Below are 26,207 nucleotides of genomic sequence, written 5' to 3'. Positions count from 1 at the left end.
CGATCCTTGCCACCCAGACTCTGCCAGTCCGACCTCCCTCTGCCTGGAGCTGAGATGCTACTGTGTTAGTGTGAGGAGCTCCGACACACTGTTGCAGTGCACAGGGCAGAAACCTCAAATAAAACTCAAGTCCGACACCAAGACAGGAAGTGACAGCGGTTTATTGATTTCATCATGACAAATGTAAATTAAACAATGTGTGAGCTGCTGATGTGCGGGGATAAATAAACTGCTCCCGACTCACTCACAGTCACACACAATTAACTGACCGGCGACAACGAGTGACCGGTTGAATAACCAGTCCCGTTTCTCACTGTCACTCTGCATTGGGGAACCGATGATTATAAAATCACACTTCAGGGCTGTGTCCGGGATCGCTGCAGATCCAGGGTCACTGCCGAGGTATTTGTCAATTTAACATCATTACATCGGCCAGACTGCCGAATGCACCGTCCTCAGCAAAGGGAGCAAAAGGATTCTCTCCCGGGATAATTCCACCTCGGGACACTGGTGTCCCAGACTGCGCCCCGTCCCCCGGGCTGTTCCTATTTGTGCAATTCTCCGGCGTCTCACGTGGCTGGGGGGGAGGGAGGTGGGCTTGAACCAGCACATCCGGCGGAAGCTGTGCCGCTGTACAACAGGCAGAAATACATCACTGCGGCAGTGCTTCTGATGTCACAGAGCGTGAGACTGGAGCCAGTTCCGTTAGAACTGTTGGGAATTAAACCTGGCAGTGGACATTAAAGGTAAGGGGAGGGCGGAAGTTAAAGGGGAGGGCGGACAATCGGCTAAAATGATCCCATTCCGCGGGCGGGGATCTTCACACATTCAGATGTTCACACGGTCACTGTCAGTCCGGGTCTGGTTTCCTGCAGAGATCTCAGTTCCTTCCTCCCGGTCTCACTGAACAGATTGTTAACCAGCCTGAAATAGATGGAAGAATAAAATTGAAATAAACAGATTACACAACAGTGTCAGTCGCAGGGGACTGGGGTTAATGTTTCAACAACATTCACAGACAAATACCACCAGAAAACCCGCAGATCCGCTGATATTTTATCACATTGAACATTGACACAAACACTCACTCGATTTGCTCCAGATTCGGGACGGTCAGTATGAGGTGGCGGAGAGCGGGGACAGATCGATCTGTGAGTGAGTTTGGTCCCAGGTCCAGTACTGTCAGTGATGGGTTTGTACTGAGAGCGCAGACGAGATCCTCGACACCAGAATCTGTCAGACCGACGTTGAACAGCCTGGAGATGAGAGAGAGTGAGGGTGAAGGACACAGAGAGACTGGAGACGGTACAAATCCCCAGTGTTTATCAGTAACACAATTACTGATCACATTAATGTTCAGTGTCAGACACCCAGTGACTGTAAACACAATCTCCCACAGTCTGGTACTTACACCAGTTTCTGTATTTTACACTCCGGGTTCCTTAAAGCCGCAGACACCAATTTCACTCCTGAATCTCCCAGTTTATTACCACTCATGTTCAGCTCCGTCAGTGATGGGTTTGTACTGAGAGCGGAGGCGAGATCCTCGGCACCAGAATCTGTGAGACCGACCTTGAACAGCCTGGAGATGAGAGAGAGTGAGGGTGAAGGACACAGAGAGACAGGAGACGGCAGAAATCCCCAGTGTTTATCAGTAACACAATTACTGATCACATTAATATTCAGTGTCAGACACCCAGTGACTGTAAACACAATCTCCCACAGTCTGGTACTTACACCAGTTTCTGTATTTTACACTCCGGGTTCCTCAGAGCCGCAGACACCAGTTTCACTCCTGAATCTCCCAGTTTATTACCACTCAGGTCCAGCTCCGTCAGTGATGGGTTTGTACTGAGAGCGGAGGCGAGATCCTCGGCACCAGAATCTGTGAGACCGACCTTGAACAGCCTGGAGATGAGAGAGAGTGAGGGTGAAGGACACAGAGACAGGAGACGGTACAAATCCCCAGTGTTCATCATAACACAATTGCTGATCACATTAATGTTCAGTGTCAGATACCCGGTGACTGTAAACACAATCTCCCACAGTCTGGTACTTACCGGAGTTTCTGTATTTTACACTCCGGGTTCCTCAGAGCCGCAGACACCAGTTTCACTCCTGAATTTCCCAGTTTATTCCTCCCAAGTCTAAACACAAACAGGCAAATTGATGAACAAAGTGATTCAAACCGCGGGTCTGAGGGAATTTCTCTCTCTCGGATATTTCAGGAAAGACTAAACCCTTCAGTAAATCTCTGATCGGAGTTCCCATCACTGTCAATGTCCCTCATTGCCCAGCTCCAGTGTATTGACCGAATGTCAGTAATTTAGTCTGTCGGTGTGACCCTGTAAACTCCACATATTCTGTCTCATTCCCCGATGGTTAGAAAAGTGTTACTGATGTGAGAGGGTCGGGAGGGGCAGGGATGAAGGATGGGAGAAAGTCCCACAGTGAGGAAGATTTGTAAATGGAAGTCCCACCTGAGGGAAAGGGATAGGAAAACCGAACCTGCAGGAAGAAGTGGGATGAGAGAGGGAGATCCCACATGAGGAAGGGGGAAGGGGAAGAGAGATCGGACAGGAGAAAAGGGGATGGGGAACAGGGATCCACAAGGCGGAAGGGTGATGAAGAGAGAAACCGAAGAAAGGAAGGGTTATAGGGATGAGAGAGCCCGCAGGAGGAATGGGTATGGGGAAGAGATCCCCAAGAAAGGAAGGGGAATGTGGATGAGAGGTCCCACAGGAGGGCCCGAGGGGGAAACGATGATCCTACAAGAGGAGAGGATGCAGCAATAGATTGTACAGGAGGGATGGGTCTGAACCTAGGATCATAATTAGGAGAGGAGATGTGCCCATGCAGTCTGGGTATCTGGGAGTAAACAAAGTCATTCAGGTGGGCTGATGGTGATAGTCACACACGGGGAAGGGCAGGGTAGGACAATCTCACAATGGTATTTCTTTCATTCTCACTGGACAGTCTGCTGACGGTCTCTTATCCCTCACTGGGAAGGGGGTGTGAATCTCTGACCCACCTTTTGCTGTCAATGTTGGTCTGGGTGTCAGTAACAGTGATCAGGAACATTGTCAATGGATGTGTCAGAGGCAGGGAGAAACACAGCCATTCCTGTGATTTACTACCATTAAACCAATGGCCGTTGTTCACTGATCTGATGAAGTTTCCAACATCCCTTCACAAGGAACCGCAGAACCCTCCTGTCCTTGGGGAATTACTGACGATTCCCTGGCATTTATCACAATTCTTCACAGTCTAATTTATCGCAGTTTAACCCAAAACACTTTGCATTGAAACAACACAATGGAACAATTTCACAGTTCAGAGTTACCTCAAATCCTGGCACTTGTGCAGCCCGGGTCCCAGCCGCTGGATTCCTTCACACTGAATGTGGCAGTTCCCCAGGTTGAGGTGTTTTATTGTATCACAGGGTACGATGACATGAGACAGGACCGTGCAGTCAATCGGAGTCAGTGTCATTCCACTGAATGAAAGTGTTTCCACTGATCCCAGTGCGGCCTGAGCCAGTCCACGATTCTGAGACTCAAACAGGTAGTGCAATGTGTTCAGGAGGCTCCTTCTACCAACTCCACTCCATGTGTTTCCACTCTGGCGTGTAACCTCCTCCTTCACCCAGTCAATCACCTGGCAGGTTGTTTGATGAGGAAATGGGCCCAGAAACTCCTCCAGGCCCCTAGCTGTCATTGGGGAGGAGAGACCAGCAATAAAACGGAGAAATATATCAAATCGACCGTCTGTCGTATTGTGGGCTTCAGTGAGGAATTTCAGGATATTCCCGGGATGTAGAGTCAGGAATTGTGCGACTGCAGCTACAAACTCTTGGATGGTGAGGTGTGGGAATGTGTACACCACGCTCCGGGCAGAATTCTCTCTCTCCAAAAGCTCCATCAGGAACCCGGACAGGAACTGGGAAGGCTGCAGATTGTTCTTGATCAAATCTCCATCTGTAAACACAATCTTCCTCTGGGACACTCCTCTGAAGGCCATCTGACCAACCCTGAGTAACACATCACGGGGGTTCTCAATCTCACGGCCGTGGTTTTTCAGGATGTTGTAAATATAGTAGCAATATAGTTGGGTGATGGTCTTGGGAACTCGCTGCGGGTCCCTGACTCTTTGTGTGAAGAAGGGGCCGAGCGCCAGAGCAAGGATCCAGCAGTAAGAGGGGTTGTAGCTCATGGTGTACAGGATCTCGTTCTCCTCCACGTGTTTGAAAACAGCTGCTGCCACTGTCTGATCTTCAAAATGTCTGATGAAATATTCCTTCCGTTCCTCACCAACAAATCCCAGGATTTCAGCCCGGACATTGATATCCGCCTTTTCCAATAAATGTAACGCTGTGGGACGTGTGGTCACCAGCACTGAACACCCTGGGAGCAGCTTGCCCTGGATTAAACTGCACACAATGTCAGACACTTCACACCACCACTCAGGATCTGGGCAGTGGTGTTTGGGTTCTGTATCTCTGCGACTGTCAGCAAAATCGATTCTGTGTTTGAATTCATCCAAACCATCGAATATAAACAGCAATCCCTCTGGGTTCTTCCAGACCTCTCTCAGTAAATTCCCAAAGTATGGATACTGATCCAGAATCAGTTCTCTCAGGTTTATCTTACAGTTAATGGAGTTTAAATCCCGGAATTTGAAACTGAAGACAAACTGGAATTGTTGGTAGATTTTCCCTGTGGCCCAGTCATAAACAATCTTTTGTACCATTGTTGTTTTCCCGATTCCCGGGACTCCGGCCACTGCTGCGAACATACCTGTTTTGTTTCCAAAGACAGATTTTTTAAAGTTTTGAACAAAACTCCTCTGGAACAACTGGTCAGTCCGGATTTTTTCCAGCTCTCTGCGGAAATGTTTTTCTCTCCACTCCTCGTGGTCTCTGCCTCTTGCCAGCAGCTCATGTTCCACAAGTCTCCGATCTCGAACAGTAGAAATGACCGTGAGCTCAGCGTATCGATCAACCAGCTGGAAAACCTTCTCCTTCTCCCTCATCAGGATTGTGTTCACTCTCAGTGTTTCAGTTTGTGCCCGCAGAGTCTCCTTGTGTTTCTGTCGAACATCTTAGGAGAGATAGAAATAGGTTATCAATGCCTGGTCTGATGAACATGGAGAGTACTACATATATTCTTTAATAAAAAAAAAACTTGTTAAAGACATTGTTTGGGTGAAATCCGGAGATCAGAGACAGAGTGTCTGAAAATGAACGATGGCCCAGAAACATTTCTGATCTGATTCTGATTCGCTGTTAAGGCTCCACTCTGCACTGCAGAGGGTAACACTGGTGGGGGGTGGGGGGGCAATTTACTTGCTCTACTGACATTTACTTTTCTCACAACGGACCCCATGTTCTTGACACTCCTTTAGGATTAAACTGTCAGCACTAAGCCACAGAAAAGTAACATAATTTCTGTTTCCCTTTCCAGGCTGAACCAGTCATGATGTAACACGCCCCACACTAGTCTACAGTCTCTTCATCTCCGAGGAGCTGGTACATGAACTCAGGCAATTCCTCAGTGATGCGCGGAACAGCCGGAAGCTGAAGAGAATGGCAGCGGTAATAAGGGAGTCTATAGGTAGGCGATTCTGTGGACACAAAAAAAGGAAACACCGATGGTCTTCGCCTCTCAGGTGCCATTGTCCGAAATGTTTCTGGACACGTCCACAATATCCCGAGAAAGGATGTTGAGCAGCCAGAGGTCGGGGCAAACGTTCGTACCGACGACATAGGAAGAGAAAAGGGAGGAGGTCTGGAAAACAGAACATATGGAGCTAGAAAAAAAAAGCTGAGAAGCAGGACCTCAAAAGTAGTAATCTCAGGACAGCTGCCTGTGCCACCCGACAGTGGCAATAGCAATAGAATGAGGTGGCAGAGAAATTGTGGTTGAGGTTTTGGAGCAGGGGGCAGAGATTCAGATTTCTGGATAATTGGGACCACTTCTGGGGCAGGTAAGACCTGTACAAAAGGGACGCGTTGCACGTGAATCCGATAGGGACCAATATTCTTACGGGCAGATTTACTGGAGCTGTTGGGAGTGTTTTAAGCTAAAATGTCAGGGGGATTGGAACTCGGACGATAGAGCTGTGTGGATGAACCAGCAGGTTTACAAGTAGACGATGGGTGTAACATGAATGTAAGGAAGGACAAGCCAATGACTGGGTTCAGATACAGACAGAGCAAAGTGTTAAATTGTACCACATAGACAAAATTCAAAAGGGCGCAGATGCAGGACTGAACGCATTGTATTTAAATGCGCGCAGCGTTCGGAGTAAGGTGGACGAACGCTTGGCACAATTAGAGATTGGTTAGCGTGATGCTGTGGGCATCACTGAGTCGTGGCTGAAAGGAGACCACAGTTGGGAGCTTAACGGTACAGGATGTACGTCTTGTCGAAAGGACAGGCAGGAAGGCATAGGCGGTGGTATTGTAGCTGTGTTGGTTCGAGATAGAATCACATCTTTAGAAAAGTGATGGCATAGGGTCAGAGAATGTTGAATCTTTGTGGGTGGACATAAGAATCCGCAACGGTTAAAAAAAAAAGATTTATGGGAATCCTTTATTGCCCTGCAAATAGTAGCGAAGGTGTGGGGTTGAGATTGCAAAGGGAGCTGGAAAAGGCATGTAATAAATGTGATGACGCAATTGTAATGGGGGACTTCAATATGCACGCGGAATAAGAAAATCAAACAAACTTCAGGAGTTGGATCGCAAGAGAGGGATTTTACTGAATACCGATGAGTTAGCGTTTTAGAGCAGTTTGTGCTTAGGAATACTCAGGGAAGGGCTATCTTTGATTGGGTGTTGTGCAATAACCCTGATCCTATGAGGGAGCTTAATGTAAAAGAACCCTTAAGAGGTAGTGATCATCATTTGAATGAATTGATTCTGCAGTTTGAGAGGGAGAAGCATAACTTACAGTATCAGTATCGCAATGGAATAAAGGGAATTACAGAGGCACGAGAGAGAAACTTACCCAGGTAGATTGGAGAAGGATACCAGTGGAGATGACGGCAGAGCTGAGATGGCTGAAGCTTCCAGGAACAGGTCACAAGTTGCAGGATAGATATGGGCTACGGAGGCAGAGGTTCTCAAGTGGCACGTATAGGCCACCATAGTTGACAAAGGAATTTAAAGACTACATAAAAGCCAAGGAAAGGGCATACAAGACAACAAACATGAGGGAAAGTTGGATGAATAGAAAACTTTTAAAATCCAACAAAAGGCAACTAAAAAAGCTATAAGAAGGGGAAAGATGAAATATGAGGGCAGAAAAGCCAATAATATAAAGCAGGATAATAAACACTAAACACTTTTTTTCAGTTATATAAACAGCAAGAAGGAAGTGAGAGTTGATACTGGAACACTGGAAAATGATGTTGGTGACATAGTAATGGTGGACAAACAAATGGCAGAATAACTTAATGTGTACTTTACATATATCTTCACTGTGCAAGACGCTAGCAGCGTGAAGTGGTCTGCGAGTGACAGGCAGTAGGAGTGAGTGCCATTCTATTACAAATTAAAAAGTTCTCGCATACTGAAAGCTTTTAAGGTGCAAAGTCACCTGTGCCAGATGGACTACATCCCACAGTCATGAGAGAGGATGCTGAAGAGTTGACGGATGCATTGGTCATGAACTTTGAAGAATCACTTGATTCGGGCATGGTCCTGGAGGACTGGAAGATTGCAATTGTACCTCTACTCTTTAAGAAGGGAAGAGGGCAAAAGAAAGAAAATTATAGGCCAGTTAGCCAAACCTCAGTGATTGGGAAAGAGTTGGAGTCTCCTATTAAGGTTGAGATTTCAAGGTACTTGGAGACTAATGACAAAGTAAGTTAGCGTGGGTTTTGTTAGAATTCATCGAGGAAGTCAGAAGCAGGGTGGACAAAGGAGTCAGTGGATGGCATTTACTTGGAATTTCAGAAGGCATTTGATAGGGTGCTGCACATGAGTCTGCTTAACCAGATAAAAATCTATGGTGTCACAGGAAAGATACTGGCATGTGTCGCGGAATTACTGACAGGCAGCGAGTGGGAATAAAAGGGGCCTTTTCTGGTCGGCTGCCAGTGACTGGTGCTGTTCCGCAGGGATCAGTATTGGGACCACTGGCTTTCAGATTGTTTGTCAATGATGTAGACGATGGAATGAAAGTTTGAGGATGATACAGAGATAGGTGCAGGGGTAGGTAGTGCGATTGCAACAGGACTGAGACAAATTGGAAGAATGGGCAAAAAGTGGCAGATGGAATAGAGTGTTGTAAATGTTCGATGATGCATCTAATATAAATGCTGAGCCTTTACAAGACGGTATTCAGGCCGCAGTTGGAGTATTGTCAACAGTTTTGTGCCTCATACCTCTGAAAAGATGTGTTGTCATTAGAGAGGGTCCAGAGGAGATTCAAGAGGATGATTCTGGGAATGAAGGGGTTAACATATGAGGTGTGTTTTGGCAACTTTGGGCCTATACTCACTGGAATTTTGAGGAATACGAGAGAATGTGTTTGAAACCTACCAAATGTTGAAAGGACCAGACAGGGTGGATGTCCAGAACTAGAGGGCACAGCCTCAAAATTGAGGGGCGATGCTTTAAAACAGGTAAGGAGGATTTCGTTTTAGCTAGAGAGTACTGAATCTGTGGAATGCTCTGTCACAGACTGCAGTGGAGGCCGAGTCCATGGGTATATTTAAGGCAGAAGTTCCTGATCGGTCAGGGCATCAAAGGATATGGCGAGAGGGCAGGTGTATGGGGCTGACTGGGATCTGGGATTAGCCATGATGCAATGGCGGAGCAGACTGATGGGCTGAATGGCCTAATTCTGCTGCTATGTCTTGTGGGCTTTGGAGGAATAACAACAACTCTCGGCTCCGCTTTGGATCGGAGGTATGGGATTTCCCTTGCTGAAGTTGGATGTTCCAATGGGAATGGTTTGCCTTCAGTTTTGTCAGATCCCAGGATACTCGGCCCTACAGAAAGGGGAACGCCGTGGTTTCATCTCTGACTGACTGGAATGTCTGTTTATCAAACTCGTAGAGGCCTCTGGGTGCACAGCCTGAGACCCGGAAGGTGTCGGGTGTTGTGACAAATGAAAATCGCTTTCTGTCCTTCAGCCACAGCAACAAAAACCTGTCTTCCCGACTCTGGCAGTCTCTAAACCGGCCTCTAAATACAGGTATTCAGACTGTCAGAGTGAAATAAAGACTTTGAGATTTCCGTTCCATCTCTTACCCTTCAGATGCGCCGGCACTTCAGATACACCCCGCTCAGTGTCCATGTAGGCGAACTGGCTGTCACCTGTTCAACAGATTAACCTGCATGAAGTCTGTTCTGTGTAATACTGTAAATTCATCAGCATTTACATCTGTGACACACAGTGTATTGTTCACCGTACCACGTTCCCGTATTTCATTCAATATTCTGCTCAGCTTCGGTAAATGGTGGTGTAGTTTCACAAAGGATTCCCACATCACCCTCCGGGCCCCGGAGCCCTTCTCCATCACCAGATCCAGGAGGAGTTTGGAAGCGCCCGCTCGGTTTCCCTTCTCCGCCAGCTCAGTCACGCTCTGTAATGAACAATGGGGAATATATTGAGGAGCGGAGGGATGGGTGCAAATCTACCCTGAACATGGACTGACCCAGTGCATTCTGCTCGCCGCAAATCACTAACAGCCATTGAAGTGTTCATAGTGGGGGAAAGAATTTAAAAGAAGTGAGCGGGGTCAGTCATGTCCTTCTCAACGCCACAGATTGTCGGGAAACATCCGCTTGGCAAGTTTTAAGTGGAGTAGACACAGTGTGAGTGAGCCAGGGATAGAGTGGGGAGTTGAGGCTTTGTGTCAGAGAAGGTTCAGTGAGGCGAGGTGGAGGCTTTAGGTAGATTTTGGATAGTATTTTCCCTTCCTTTTCACGGTTAGAACAGTGAGAATACCAGGCAGGATAGTGGAATGCTCTTCATACTGCGTGTAGCAAGGCAGGGAGACCGCCAGTGTCCCAGATAACTACACCTTCAGGAATTGCATCCAGCTGCAGCTTCTTACAGACTGTGATCAGGAATTGGAACTGGAGCTGGTTGAACACAGGATCATTCAAGAGGATGAGAGGTTGACTGACAGGCTATACAGGGATGGAGCTATACCCAAAGCGCAGGACACAGGTAACTGAGAGGCAGCCACTGCAGGAAACTCCTCTGTAACAGGTATACAGATTTCTGTTTCGGGGTATGACCTAGCAGAGGAAAGCCACGGTCATTAAGCCTCTGATACCGAGTTTGGTTTTGTGACTCAGAACGAGTGAGAAGCGTGAGCTGAACTAACAGGGGGAATTCCGCGGTTAGGAAAACAGACTGGAGATTCTGTTGACGAGAACAATATTTCTGGATGGTGTATCAGGGATATCTCGGTTCGAGTCTGAAACTTTCTTAAGGGCAGTGTGAGCAGCCAGAGGTCATGGTCCACGTTGGTACCAATGACAAGAGTAGTAAGTGTGATGAGGTCCTGCAAAGTGAGTTCATGGAGTTAGATGCTAAACTGAAGTGCAGGAACTCCAGGGTTGTGTTCTTAAGATTGCTACCCGTGCCCCATGCTGGGGAGGACTGAAATAGGACGATAATACAGTTTAACGTCTGGCTGATGAGATGGTGCATGACCGAGGGCTTCAGATGTTTGGATGTTTGGGCTCTCTTCCAAGGAAGTTGTGGCCTGGACACCCGTGATCGTTTTACACCCGAACTGGAGGCGGACTGATACCCCTGTGGGAAGGGTTGTTAGCGCTGCATGGGGAGGGGGAGGTGTTAAATTTGAGTTGCAGGGGGTGAGGAACCAGCATGGATGGTGGAGTGGTTGTGTGGGAAAGATGTTGTTAAGCCAACATACAAAGTCGGGAAACTAAAGGATGAGAATCGTTTTTCCCAAAATACGTATTATTTCAATGCAAGGAGTACTGTATGAAAGACAGATCAGCCTAGCATGAGGATCAGCACATTGAATTACAGCATTGTAACCATTGTTGTGATTTGGTTGGAGGAGGCGCAGGATTAACAGCTCAGCATTCCAGTGTTCCGTTGCATTAGACACGATTCGATAGAGTGGGAGGGATTACAGAGGGACGAGTGGCATAACTAGTCAGAGAAAATGTCACTGCATTGCTCAGACAGGACAAACTGGATAGCTGGTCCAATGAGACTACATAGGTGAAACTACGGAATAAGAAAGGGATGACCATGTTAGTTGGATTATATTATAGAGCACCCAATAATCAATGGGGTTTAGAAGAACAAACGTGCAGGGAGATCACAGAAACAAGAAACATAAGATTCTGATGGTAGACAATTGACTTTCCATTTATTGACTGACTCACTGGGTTAAAGGGCTGGATGGGATAGTGCAGGTCAAACGTGTCCAGGGAAGTTTCTGTAATCAATATACTCAGGTCACAACTGGAGAGAGCGCATTCTGGAATTACTATTAGGGAACAAGACAGGGCAAGCGGCAGAGGTGTGTGCAGGAGAACACTTTGGATCTGGTGATCATAATGCCATTAGTTTAAATATCATTATGGAAAAGGATAGGTTTGGTCCTCGGGTTAAGATTCTAATTTGGAGAAAGGCCAATTTTAATGGTACCAGAAAGGATCTGATGAAAGTGGATTGGGACTGGTTGTCTTCTGGTACAGATGTGCTTGGTAAGTGTGAACCCTCCAAAACTGATATTTTGAGAGTACAGAGTTCAAATGCATAAATGACCACAAGTACAGAGTTTGAAAGTTCCTGACAGAATAAAAGGCAGGGGTACCTTCGTTTAGAGAACATTGCTTTTTTTAGAGCTATCAAGGCCCTGAGCACATCACAAGTATAGGCTCGAAGGATCAAATGAGGTACTTGATGAGTACAAGAAATGCAAGAGTTACTAAAGTAGGAAATCAAGAGGGTGAAAGTACGGCATGAGTTTGCTCTAGCAGACAAGGGAAAACAGATCCCCAAATCCTTCATTAAATATATTTGGAACAAAAATATACCAACGGACTAAATTGGTCCTCTTGAAGTTCAGAGTGGGCATTTGTGCATGAAGCCGAAGTGGGTGGGGGAGATTTAAAATTGATTTTTTGCAATTATATTTACTCAGGAGACATACCAGCGTCTTTAGAGTGAGGCAAAACAGCAGTGAGATCATGGACTCTATACAGATTACAGAGGAGGAGGTGGTTTCTGTCTTGAGTCAGATTAGGGGGGGTAAATCCCCAAGGTTTTCCTTCGTAATTGTCTGAGGTGAGTGCAGAGATTGCAGGTGCTCCAGTAAAGATATTTAGAACGTCAGATGTGGAAGTATTGGAGGGTAGATAATGTTGTTCTGGTGTTTGAAAAGGCTGTAAGAAAAAGCCAGGGAATTACAGGTTGATGAGCCTAACACTAGTGATGGTAAAGTTATTGGCAGGTATTCTGAAGGACTGGATATGAGTATTTGGATGGACAAGGATTCATTAGGGATAGTCAACACTGATTTGTACCTGGTATATCCTGTCTAACCAGTCTTATGGTTTCTCGATGACGTTACCAAACGAGTAATGAAGGCAAGTGAGTGTATGTTGTATACATGGACTTCAGCGAGGCCTTTGACAAGGTCCTTCATGGCAGCCTGGTCAATAAGATTAAATTGCTTGGCATTCATGACATGGTAGTAAGTTAGTTTAGATATTGGATTCGTGTAGAAATTTGCTTGACTTACTGGCGGTCTTAGACCAGTGGTGTGCTTCAGGGATCTGTACTGGACCTGGTGTTGTATGTCATATACTGTATATAAATGCTCTGGATGACAATGTGGTACACAGAGTCAGCAAATCTGTGGATGACATCAACGTATTAAGGGCGAGGAAGTTTATCAGAGCTTGCAGCGGGACCTGGAACAGCTGGAAAGAAGTGGAATGGAGTTCGGCAGATAGAATTTAATGAAGACAAGTGTGAAGTGTGCACTATTTGAGGCCAAGCCACGATAACATTAAGACATTGACTGGTTGGGCATTGAGCGGTGCGGTAAAAACAAGGTATCAGGGAATACCGATCCAAAATTTCTTAAAAGTTTTGTCAAAGGTAGATGTCCTGCTAAAAACTTTAGAATATGGGATTTCATAAATCAAAGTATTGAAGACAGAAGTTGGAATACTATGTCAAATTTGATCTTGCAGGGACTAATTGGGAGCAATGGGAGCACCTACCTCTCGGAACGATATCAATGTGATTGAACGAGTGCAGAAAAACAATACAAGGTTTTGTCAGGACTTGAGGGCCTGAGATATAGGGAAAGTTTGAATAGGTTAGGACTGTCATAGAGTGTAGGAGGACCAGAAGAGATGTGATAGAGGGAAAAAAGTTTATAAATTGTACAGATAAAGTAGATGCAAACAGGCATCTGTTACTGAGGTTGGGTGAGACCGGAATTAGAGGTCATGGATCAAGGAGGAAAGATGAAAGAAAATTTGAGGGAGAACTTCTTCCTCTGAAGCTGGTGAGAGTCCGGAACGAGCTGCCGTCGGAAGTGGTATATTTGCATTCGATTTGAACATTTAAAAACAAGTTGGATAAGTACATGAATGAGAGGGGTATGGATGTATCTAGTCGGTGTGCAGATCAATGCGACTTGACATATAATAGGTCAGTGTGGACTTGATGGGCCGAAGAGCCTGTTGTTGTACTGTAGAGTTCGATGACTATGGCTAAGTCAAACTATGACAAGCTGTCTCATGTGGAATGTTAGGGATAGGAATAACGTGTGGCTCTTCACTAAAATTCAGTCTGGTAAGCATATAACCATATAACAATTACAGCAAGGAAACAGGTCATCTCGTACCTTCTAGTCCGTGCCGAACTCTTACTCTCACCTAGTCCCACCGACCTGCACTCAGTCCATTATCCTCCATTCTTTTCCTCTCCGAATAGCTATCCAATTTAACTTTAAATGACAACCACTTCTGCTGGAAGCTCGTTCCACACAGCTACCACTCTCTGAGTAAAGAAGTTCCCCCTCCTGTTACTCCTAAACTTTTGCCCTTTAACTCTCAACTCATGTCCTCTTGTTTGACTCTCCTCCACTCTCAATGGAAAAAAAGCCTATCCACGTCAACTCTATCTATCGCCCTCATAATTTTAAATACCTCTATCACGTCCCCCCTCAACCTTCTACGCTCCAAAGAATAAAGACCCAACTTGTTCAACCTTTCTCTGTAACCTAGGAGATGAAACCCAGGCAACATTCTAGTACTCTTTCAATTTTGTTGAGATAATTCGGTGACCAGAACTGTACACAATACTCCAAATTTGGCCTTACCAATGCCTTGTACAATTTCAACATTACATCCCGACTCCTATACTCAATGCTCTGATTTACAAAGGCCAGCATACCAAAAGTTTTCTTCACCACCCTATCAACATGAGATTCCAACTTCAGGAAACTATGCACCATTATTCATAGATCCCTCTGTTCTACTGCATTCTTCAATGCCCTATCATTTACCATGTATGTCCTATTTTGATTAGTCCTACCAAAATGTAGCACCTCACATTTATCAGCATTAAACTCCATCTGCCAGCTTTCAGCCCAATCTTCTAACTGGCCCAAATCTCTCTGCAAACTTTGAAAACCTACTTCATTATCTACTGCTCCACCAATCTTAGTATCATCTGCATACTTACTGATCCAATTTACCACCCCATCATCCAGATCATTAATATATATGACAAACAACATTGGGCCTAGTACAGATCCCTGAGGCACACCACTGGACACCAGCCTCCAATCTGACAAATAGCTATCCACCACTGCTCTCTGGCATCTCCCATCTAGCCACTGCTGAATCTATTTTACTACTTAGATATTAATACCTGCCGATTGAACCTTCCTAACTAACCTTCCGTGTGGAACTTTGTCAAAGGCCTAACTGAAGTCCATATAGACAATATCCACCGCTTTACCCCATCAACTTTCCTAGCAACCTCTTCAAAAAATTCAGTAAGATTTGTCAAACATGACCTTCCACGCACAAATCCATGTTGACTGTCCCTAATCATACCCTGTCTATCCAGATAATTATAAATACAAAGCTATAGGTGAATGCACCCCAGTAACACGAGGACCATTAGAAAGGAGTTTCTTGGTAATTCCGTGTTAGCTGCAGTTCTTGGACTATTTTCAATCGTATTATTTTGCAGTTCCCAGTGTTAACAGTATATGCTGTAGCAATTAGAGACTCCAAATGGAACAGTGACAAGAAACAGAAGGTAACTGAACCATAAGGCATGTTGGGATATTGATCGAAAGCAAGAGCGTCAGTTGTTGAAAAGAGAGACGATATTCAGCACTGCCTGTTCAATTGACGATGGGTTGAAGGTTGACTCGAGAATGATCTGAGAAATAAATCAGTATATATTAGATTTGTGGGAAGCCCGCGGGTAATGAAAAGATTCTGGTGAATGGCCATTAAGGTCGAGCATTGGGAACATGATGTGATGTCAGACTGAATGGTGTAAAGTGGTTCTCTGTCTACTTGCAATGTCCGTCAAGTATCACAGCACTAAAATCAGCTCTCAATCATTGTCTGTATCCTAACCTGTCTAAAAGTGAATGTGTTCAGAAAATTGGACAGAGGCTTATATTGGTAAATGAAGGTTCAGTGTTTCTGAAAACCAACATTCTTTTCCTGATGCTCACCACAAGCATTGCAGGATTTTAATATCCCAGAGGTGCCGTTGCGCCGGTGCTGTCGGTCCGTGATTGATTCAGTAGAATCTACAGTTAGTCTATATCCCTCCCACTTAAGTGATAGTCTCGCCCGGTGAAGTGATCCTCGGCCATTAACATGAAGCCGACTCCCTCCACACCCTCCTCAATCGCCTGCTCCAGTCGCTCCATGTAGAATCTCGTCAACAGGAACAGTTGGTGATCCTCACAATTTGACAGGAAGGCGGAGATTGCGGAGTTCAGATCTGTAGTCAGTCACAGAGCATAAAATAGTAGAGTGTACCATGTGTATGCGGACACGATGCCAATTTAAACCAATCCCATCTTCAGGAACATGGTCAATATCCCTCCGTTCCCGGCCTACTCATGAGTTCAAACGCCTCTCAGATGCTGCTGAGTATCTGTTTCCAGTCCCTCCCTCGGCAGCTCATTCCAGACACCGATCACACTCTGTGGAAAACATGCGTCCTAAATCTCCTTTAAACTTTACCCCCTCACCTTAAACCTATTCACTCCAGTGCTTGATATTTGCACTGAGTTACAGACTATCGAAGTGTGCTGTGCCTCTCGTAAATTTATGAAATTCTCTGAGATAAGGCCTCAGACTCCGACACTCCAAAAAAGCAATCCAGGTTTGTTCGACCTCTCCTGGCAGCCAATATCCTGTAATCTGGGTAACTGATTATATTCTGTAATCGTGATGAAACTCATCTGCACCCTCGCCAGACCCTCCACATTATTCTCATGATATGGCTACCATATTTGTGCACATTACCGAGACTGTCTCTTAACCAAAGTTTATCCAGTTACAGAACAACTTTAAAAAATACATACTCACACCTCAACCCGTCCTTAGCACGCTGCCAGTTATGTTGTCACTTTCAGGAAGCTATGCACATCCATCACAAGACCGGTCCATACATCAGCCTTCCTAATCGCCCCAGCATTCACTGCACACTTCGTTCGGGAACTTGACCTCCCAAGGTTCAAATCCTCGCATTTGCCCGAACTATCTGTACTTGGTGTCTCTCCGTTCATATTTCTAATTGGATGCTGAACATTTTGACAACAGTCCCAATTTACACAACTCCGCCGAGTCTGTAAATCAACGAATCAGTCCGCCTATGTGTTTCTATATATAGAATTATTTTGAGTAATAAGTTACTTACATCACATATGACGCATAGCGAGCCAGTGATCCTTGCGGAGACTACTGGTCACAGACCTTCGCCCAGAAGAATGCTCCTCCAGTCCTTCTCTATTTTATGTGTCCAAGACAACACTGAACTCAATGTACAAAGTCTCCGCTGAAGATTCCTCAACCCAGAACGTCTATTGTTCATTTCCCTCTATAGGTGCTGCCTGACCTGTGAGCTCCTCCATCATTGCGTGCGTTGCCCTCTCTACTTACCCTCTTGATTTACTTTAACCTTATTCACCAAGGACATTCATTGCCTCGGTAGTCTCTCCCAGATTCCCTGTTTAAAATTTCTCCTGTTCATTGCCCCCCGCACCCAGCCTGTTCTCCCACAATATAACATTCTTTAACTCGACAACAGAAAACAGACACCGGGAAACTTCCCTCATCTCCTTTGAGCAACAACCTGAAAATCCGGGAAGAATTCAGCATTGCCCTTCCTAAAGAAACATCTGTTTCTCTCACCGGCTGTCTGCTGCCTGGACTGTTACATTGCCCGCTGTTGTATTCCTCTCTGAGTTTCACCCACACCGACTGTATTTTCAGGAGCTCCTTCCCCTTCACTCAGGTGAAGATTTGCACAGAGTGATTCCCCACGCTGGGCCTGGTGAATTGTTCCAGTGCTCAAGGTCGCTTTACCAGCAGGATCAATGATGACAGTTTTTCTGCGCCCATTTAGCGCCTACGTTTATTCCTCTGAACTATTGATCATTTGACTACGCGTGTACCATGATGACAGAGTTTTAATGAGAAAGAGTCCAGTGAACATACCTGTGTACATTCTGACTCTGACTGAGTTGGTTGATTGTCGGCTGCTTGTCTGCCGTCCGGGTGGAAGAAAGCACCACCTGCTGGCGATGATCTGAATTACACAAATAAAACACAGTGAGTCAGTTACTCTGCCCTTCAAATTTAAAACACTTTGTGAGGTCGCTGCTCAGTCTCCTACATTCCAGGGAGTAAAGTCATAGAGTGGCCATCCTCCCTCCAGCACTGAGGACTGGGACAGCACACTCGCAAGTCTTCTCTGTACTCTTTCCACTTTAACCAAGCCTTTTCAAACATATAGCGGCTAGAACTATACTTCATACTGCAAACACAGTCTCACCAATGAATTATACAACGGCCCCATAGTGGTAACACAAGTCGTTACAGTTCGAACGACCCAGTTGCAATTCCCGCCGCTGCCAATCAGAGTTTGCAGGTTCTCGCCGTGATCGCATGGGTTTCCTCCAGGTGATCCGGCTACCCCAACCCCCAACCGTCTTAATGGTTAGTTGGTCATTGTAAATTGCCCTGTAACAAGACTAGGATCAAATTGGGGGACTAAATGAGCAGCGTGTCTCACTGTATCTCAATAAACAAAATAAATTAAATAATGTCCTAACTCCTGCACTCAGCACCCTAACTGTTGAAGGACGGCGTGGTAAACATCTCTTCACCACCCCGTGTCACCGCCTTGAGCGAACTGTGCACTTAGACTCCTCGGTCCCTGTGTCCTACGACAATCTCAGACCATTAGCTGCAATATTGCAATATTCAGAATGAAACTGAAGAGTGCCAGGAAAACCAACGTACCAGCAAAGTTTGATGGTGATAGCATCCCTCAAAAATAAGCAGTGGAGGTGAAGAACAGATTCATGGATTAAAGCCGGTAGAGGGAAAACCAGAAGAGCTATGGAGAGAAGCAAGGAGCATTTCACAAGAGGTGCCAACAAAAAGTATTGCAAACAAAAAAAAGATCAGGAAAGCAAAATAGATTCCTGTGGAAGCTGAGCAGCGAAAAGAAAAGAAGTGAAGGACAATGGAGATTGAAACAAACACCTCCAAATAAACACAACGTTCAATAAGATAGAAAGGAGAAGTAAGGAAACATACTTAAAGGAGCAATGCAAAGAAGCTGAAGAATCCAACAGAATTGGAAAAAGAAAAACAAGAGATCTATTCAAGACGATTAGAGAAATCAAAGGAACATTTCATGCAAAAATAACTATAGTAAAAGACAAAGAAGCCCTTACAGCAGAAGACATCAAAAAGAGATGGCAGAAATATACTGAAGAATTGTACAGGAAATATCCCAACAGGAAGACACCTGCCGTGACTCCCTCGACGATATAGGGCCGGACATTCTGGAAAGTGAAGTCGAATGGGCGATAGAAAACGTTGCTAATAATAAGGCTACAGGATGTGACAGGAGTCCAGTTGAATTGTTTAAAACTTTCAAAGGTGATGATGTAAAAGTGTTGCATGCAATTTGCCAGCAGATCTGGAAAACCTAGCAGTGGCCTTTAGACTGTAAAAAAGAAAACGGTTTATGTCCCAATTCCCAAGGACCAGCAGGCTCCGGGACAGCTTCTTCTACCAGGCCATCAGACTAATTAATTCACGCTGATTTGAGTATACTCTATATTGTATGGACTGTTCAATTTACTACAAATTATTATAAATTAATTTGATTGCACGTTGCACATTTCGACCGAGACATAATGTAAAGATTTTTAATCCTCAAGTATGTGAAGGATGTAAGAAGTCAATTCTATTTAGTTCAATTCAATTCAAACTTGCTAATCGTGCCATACATACAAATCAATGGCATGAATAATGAATTTTAGAGGTCTCTACACTGACACACACATCCCACTCGTCACAGGCCTCCATTCGCTAAAACCAGCTTCAATCATCTCCCTCTGCTTCCTGTTCTCGAGCCCAGTGTGAATCCACCTCGCCAGCTCCCCGTGAATCCAACGTGACCGAACCTTCCAGATCAGCTGCCATGTGGGATCTTGCTACGGACTTTACCAAAGTTCAGAAGAACAACATCACTGGCCTAATTCACCAAACTCCCTAGTTAACTCTTAAATAATCTCCAAAAATACTTGATAGATATGTTGTCCTGTTGGGCAGTGGAGACGGTGATTTCCCCATAACCCATGTCCAACCGCCCGAGACTTCAGGTTCACTGCGGACTGAGAAAATTCCGATCCCGGCTGTCGAATTACCAACCTGGACTGAAGCCCGTATACTGCCAGTTCCATATCATCAGAGTCACCAGCCCAATATTATCACCCATACAAAGACGCTTTGATGCCGGCGATTTGCTGTGGGTGTTCCTGCCATTTCCGATTCACAAACTAAGGTGGAACTGGAACCTCATGACCCTCTGCCGGGGCCGGGGCTCCGGCTGGTTCCCCGGTCTGTATGGAGGATGCGGATACACTTCAACCTGTCCCCAGCAGCTAAACCAAACACATTTGATTACAATCTTCTTGCTGTGTGGGATCTCGCCCGGCATAGCTGGCTGCCATGTTTCCTGCAGTGTAGCAGGAATAAAATGTAAAATTATAAAGTAGAAAATGCTGGGAACTCAGTACATCAGACTACATCTCTGAAAGGACAAATGGTGGGAGACCCAGTTTCAGAAATGAGACTGTTCGAGATGCTGCCTATCTGCTGAGCGTTTCCAGTATTTTCTCCTCCTTACTTTAAATTTCCTGCAACTGTAGTATTTTTCCCCTCGTCATTTTAATGCACAGATAGTAACTGATTGTAAAATATCAACAACACCCTAAACTGTAAATGCCACCCCACCCCAACCCATTTGCTAGTTCTGAGTTCATTCTGACCCTGGTGTGACATATTTCATCCAGCCAATGCTCACAGCATCCTTTCCTCCCACTGTCACTCTGTTACATTTGCTCCTGAGGCCACTGTCTCTACGCTGAGAGCCGGTGACCACAGAGCGATAAAAAGTACAACACTTGCTGCAGCTCTGACGGGCTGTTACCCTGGAAACGGATGACGTGGCTCACTGCAAAAAAAACAGAAAAAGAAAATAATAAACCCAACATCAGATTCTATGAGTTCCATTCTGTCAAAGATTAACACGGCATCCAGTTTGTAACAGTGAATCTAAAATTGAAATGGCTGCTTTTACCCTGCCACGTGCTGTGTTGAATTAAACCTCTGGTAGTCCGAACTATCAAAAAAAAAAATCCTGGAAAAGATGCCAAAAAAAACTTCACAATGATGGCAAAGTTTGAAAGAGAGATTCCTGAAATGTATCATTGCGACAATGGGATACAGGCTGGGCAGATGTTGAACAAGATGGTAGATATTTATCATTGATGTGGTAGGGTACAGGCTGGACAGAGATTGAACAAGAAGGTTGATATTTTTTCACTCAGGTTGTAGGACACAGGCTGGACAGAGGTGGAACAAAATGGTTGATATATATCACTGAGGTGGTGGGATACAGGCTGGAGAGAGGTTGAACAAGATTGTTGATAAATGTCACTGAGGTGATGGGATGCAGGCTGGGCAGAGATTGAGCAAGACGGTCGATATATATCATTGAGGTTGTAGGATACAGGCTGGACAGCGGTTGAACAAGATGGTTGATATATGTCACTGAGGTGATGGGATGCAGGCTGGACAGAGGTTGAACCAGTTGGGCAGGGGGTGAGTAGATAGAGCCGGATGGGAGAAGGGTATCATGGCCGATCTCTGATGGTCCTCCAGCAATACGCAGATCCTGAAATAATAGTACGCACTAGTAGATAACAGATTCCAATATAACAAAGCCAGAACAAACAATAAGAACTTTGGTGTATGCCCTTTTCTACTTCACACACTTTATCAATTCACCGCAGAAAGTATCCCATCCCGGTACTTCACATCTTCACATGGCTACTGCTCTTCCTTTAACGGAATGAAGTAGCGGAGAACTGTGGACACAGCTGAGCACATCACAGAAACCAACCTCCCCTCCATGGACTCAGTCTACACTTCCCACCGCCTCAGTAAAGCAGCCAACATAATGAAAGATCACCACAACCCCGAACATTCTCACTTCTCACCCTCCCATCAGGGCGAAGATAAAGTAAAACAGAAACATACCACCAGGCTCAGGGATGGTGTCCATTCGGCTGTGATAAGCGAACTGAATGTTCCCCAGGGGGATGAGATGGACTCCTGACCTCACAGTCTAAATCGATGTGACCTTGTACTACATATCTACCTGCACTGTACTTCCTCTGTAACCAGAATGAGTTGTCACACTCTGGTATCGTTTTACCTCAATGTACTGCTGTAATGTATTGATCTGTGTAGATAATACCGAAGAAACGATTTTCACTCTATCTCTGTACATGTAAAACAAAATAAAGATTCCCCATTTTATTCATGTGGGAATATTAGACAGCTCGGGTTGCTCCTTCGGAAATTCTGGAGGGAATGTACACAATTCCGAGAAACCCGGATAAATGAACAAGACATAATTCTCTCATTACTAGGGACACTTATCGGAAAACACTGTCAGCATTTTGGCAAGATGTAGTCATGGAAAGAGATGGAAATAAACTTCCCAGTCCCCCGAGAGGACGTGAGAGATCTGGATCTCACTGTCCTGTCTGAACGGGGAAAGATGAAACTACTCATACACGTGATTCAGTGTCCCGAGGGTGCGATTTCTCTGTTTAACCCTCGTGTCTGCAAGAACACAACAGACCGAACGGCCGCTTCCGGTGGGCTGGAGTTATGTAAAACTACTATCGACACCAGGCATCGATCATGGTGAAGTTTGGATCCGATTCCGGGCCGGGTGACGGAGGTAAAATCTGAACAAAGCCTACATAATTGTTACGGTAATTACCATATTTAAACGCGAGAAAGCTTGCAAACGCTGGAAATCCAAACAATACACACAAAATGCTGGAGGAACTCAGCATAACAGGCAGTATCTATGGAAAAGAGTAAACAGTCAACATTTTGGGCCACGAGCCTTTTTTCATTCCTGAGGAGGAGGGGAAGTGATCTGAATAAAAAGGTCGGGGAGGGGAACGAGGCGAGCTGGAAGGTGATCGGTGAGGTCAAGTGATGGACAGGTCAAGGGCTGGAGAATAAAGAATAGGAGATTTGGCAATGGGAAAAAGGGAAAGAGGGGACCCAGGGGGAAGTAATAGGCTGGTGAGCAGAAATGAAAGTTCAGAGTGGGGAATAGAGAAGTGGGTGGGGGGTATTTGTTTACTGGAAGGATAATTCAGTCGGGTTGGAGGGAACCCAGACTGAATATAAGGTGCTGCTCCTCCACCCCGAGGACGGTCTCATCTCGGCACAAGAGGAGGCCACCGATCGAGACGTCGGAATGGGAATCGGAATTAAAATGTTCGGCCACTGCGAAGTCCCCCTTGTGGCAGATGATACAGAGATGCTCAACAAAACGGTCTCCCAATTTGTGGCGGGTCTCACCAATGTAAATAAGGCCGCATCGGGAGCACGGGACACAATAGGTGACCCCAGCAGATTCACAGGTGAAGTGTTGCCTCACCTGGAAGGACTGTTTTGTGTCTGAATGGAGGTGAGGGAGGAGGTGTCCGGGTAGGTGCAGGACTCAGGCCGCTTGCAGGGATCAGTGACTGGAGGGAGATTAGAGAGGAGGGATGAATGAACAAGGGAATTGTTGAGAGAGTGGTCCCTGTTGAAAGAAGAAGGCGGGGTGCGAGCGAGGAAGGTAAAGATATGTTTAGTTGTAATATCTCTGTGGAGAACAGTACCAGTTCCGTAATCCTGGAGTCCCATTCTAGGATTATAGCCCAAGCAACAACACTCCCAGGACTCTTTCCTGCTGGTAATATTCAGCAGTGTCTCGTCTAATCCCAGTTCTGAAACTCACACTCCCCTCCATCCCATAACAGAACTGGAATCTGATGATGCTTTAACCGGGCGGGGAACCCGGGCCGTGGGTCAGCAGCGCCTGGCAATATATCTTAACTTGTCTCCAGCAGGTACGTTGAGCACATATGTTTATTATCTTATTGCGGAGCGCGACCTGGATCAGTGCAATTCGCCGCCACATCTCCCATGGTGAAACAATAAGAAAATTCCTTTAATATAAAAATGAAAATAAATCACTGGAAACTCAGTACAGGTTGTTGTGTTTTTGATGCACAAACATTACTGACTGCAAGTTGTTTGTGGCATCCGGAAGAGATTTGCATAAATGCAATCCCTACATTCATTTGTTATCTCTTTATTGCAATATAAACTCCAGACAGTGAATGCTCAAGGCATCCTTGCATCCACTCGGACTCCTGAGGTCACTGTCTCTCCGCTGAGGGGCGGTGACCAGAGAGTGATAAAAATGTTCAACACCCCTTGCAGTTCTGGTGGGTGTTGCCCTGGTGATGGGGGAAGTGGTTCAGCAGAACTAACTGAAAATAGGAAATAAGGAACAACTCACATGCTCCAAGTTTCATTATGACAAAGATGAATACTGAGCTCTCAGTCATTTTGTAATGGGGAAGCTGAAATTCCAGTGGCTGTTTTAACCCTATCTCGAGGTGCATCCAGTAAATCTGTTGGTATTTCCACCTCTACAAAACTTCCAGCAGTACAGAAGCTAGTTCCAAAATCAAAACACATTGTAGGATGCGGCCTATCTGCTCCACATGGCAACTATGGGATATTTACAAAAGATATCACAGAATACATTGTGGTGATAACCATAAAGTTTACTTCTTTGTTCCATCAAGTGGTTAAAATTCCATCACATTCTTGTGTCTGCAAATAGCTTATATCTATGATCAACCCCAGACATTGATACAGGTTCAATTCAGATGCTGCTATTGGACAGAATGATGGAAAGGAAGGTACCCAGATACAATTGAATAGATTGAGATTGTGACATCAGTTACAAGACTCCCTTACTGTTGAATACATCTTGTCCCTATCCACTCTATCTAGACCTCAGGATTTCATTGAGGTTCCTGTTCCGAGAGTCACCACCCCTCCATTGAGAACAGGCCCAGAAACACCAAGTGCTCCTCATACATAAAACTTTTCATTCCAGAATCACTCTTGTGAACTTTGTAAACAACAACTGTAATGGGCACTTTTCCACGGATACAGACAATTTGGTGGCGGAATAATTTATTGAGCCAAATATTTCTCACTGCCGAATTAACTGTTAGAAAAGATCAGCGTGGTATCTAGACAAGGAACCGAAGGGGATGGAGTAGATATTCAATGACTTTTGTATGTCTGTATTTACTTGGGAGAGAGATACAGAGAATATAGAAATCCAGAAAAGTTAGTCTTTTTGTAGATTATATACGGATTACAGAACAGATTACAGAGGTGAACGCTGTGCCAGTTCCCATCCCAGGCTTATAGCCCAAGCACCAACACTCCCAAGACGTCTAATCCCAGTTCTAAACTTAACACTCCTCTCCATCCCATAATAGACCTAGAAGCTGATGATGCTTTAACTGGGCGGGGAACCCGGACCATGGGTCACCAGTGGGTGGGAACATATTTTAACTTGTCTTCAGCAGGTGAGTTGAGCACATATGTTTATTGTCCTATTGCGGAGCGGGACCTGGATCAATGCAATTCGCCGCCACATCTCCCATAGTGAAACAATAAGAAAATGCTTTTAATATAAAATTGAAAATAAATCACTGGAAACTCAGTACGGGTTTTTGTCATTGTGAATCACAAATATTGCTGACTGCAAGATGTTTGTGACATTCTGAAGATATTTGCATAAATGCAATCCCTGCATTAATTCTTTATCTCTTTATTGCAATAGAAACATCATATATTCCGTACAGTGAATGCTCAAGGCATCCAGACATCCACCCCGGTTTCTGAGGTCACTGAGGGGCGGTGACCAGAGAGTGATAAAAATGCTCAACACTCCTTGCAGCTCTGGCGGGTGTTACCCTGGTGATGGGGGAAGTGGATCAGCAGAACTAACTGAAAATAGGAAATAAGGAACAACTCACATGCTCTGAGTTTCATGATGACAAAGATGAATATTGAACCCTCAGCCATTTTGTAATGGGGAAGCTAAAATTTCAGTGGCTGTTTTAACCCTATCTCGAGGCGTATCCAGTAAATCTGTTGGTATTTCCATCCCTACAGAACTTCCTGCAGTGCAGAAGCTGTTCCAAAATCAAAACATGTTATTTGATGCGACCTATCCGGTCCAAATGGCAACTACGGGATATTTTAAAAAAAATATCACAGAATAGATTGTGGTGATAACCATAAAGTTTACTTCTTTGTTTGATTAAGTGGTTAAAGTTCCATCATATTCTTGTGTCTGCAAATAGCTTATATCTATGATCAACCCCAGGCATTGATAAAGGTTCAATTCAGATACTGCTACTGGACAGAATGATGGAAGGGAAGGTACACAGATACAATTGAATAGATTGAAATTGTGACCTTAGTTACTAGACTCCCCTAC

At 45.1% G+C, this 26,207-nt stretch overlaps 1 protein-coding gene across 3 annotated transcripts in view; it reads right to left on the bottom strand.

Annotated features, from left to right (window-relative positions):
• Nucleotides 1–143: 143 nt before the first annotated feature.
• LOC140208569 (NACHT, LRR and PYD domains-containing protein 3-like) overlaps nt 144–26,207 on the bottom strand; it is a 42,925-nt gene continuing 16,861 nt past the window's right edge. Inside the window, exons 2-10 of one of the 3 annotated variants that reach the window (XM_072277325.1) lie at nt 17,729–17,819; nt 9,426–9,597; nt 9,263–9,328; nt 3,344–5,099; nt 2,061–2,147; nt 1,738–1,908; nt 1,412–1,582; nt 1,089–1,256; nt 144–924 (exon numbers count right to left, since the gene is read on the bottom strand). In XM_072277325.1, the coding sequence (XP_072133426.1) occupies nt 837–924; nt 1,089–1,256; nt 1,412–1,582; nt 1,738–1,908; nt 2,061–2,147; nt 3,344–5,099; nt 9,263–9,328; nt 9,426–9,531 (2,613 nt within the window). In that variant the 5' untranslated portion in view covers nt 9,532–9,597; nt 17,729–17,819 and the 3' untranslated portion in view covers nt 144–836. Of the gene's footprint in view, nt 925–1,088; nt 1,257–1,411; nt 1,583–1,737; nt 1,909–2,060; nt 2,148–3,343; nt 5,787–7,601; nt 9,211–9,262; nt 9,329–9,425; nt 9,598–15,729; nt 15,754–17,728; nt 17,820–26,207 lie in introns of those variants that run through there. The other 2 variants (XM_072277324.1, XM_072277326.1) reach the window with 2 other exon arrangements.

This window comes from Mobula birostris, chromosome 13, assembly GCF_030028105.1.
Source record: "Mobula birostris isolate sMobBir1 chromosome 13, sMobBir1.hap1, whole genome shotgun sequence".
NCBI classification, from domain to species: domain Eukaryota; kingdom Metazoa; phylum Chordata; class Chondrichthyes; order Myliobatiformes; family Myliobatidae; genus Mobula; species Mobula birostris.
This window is presented reverse-complemented; position numbering and strand designations above follow the sequence as displayed.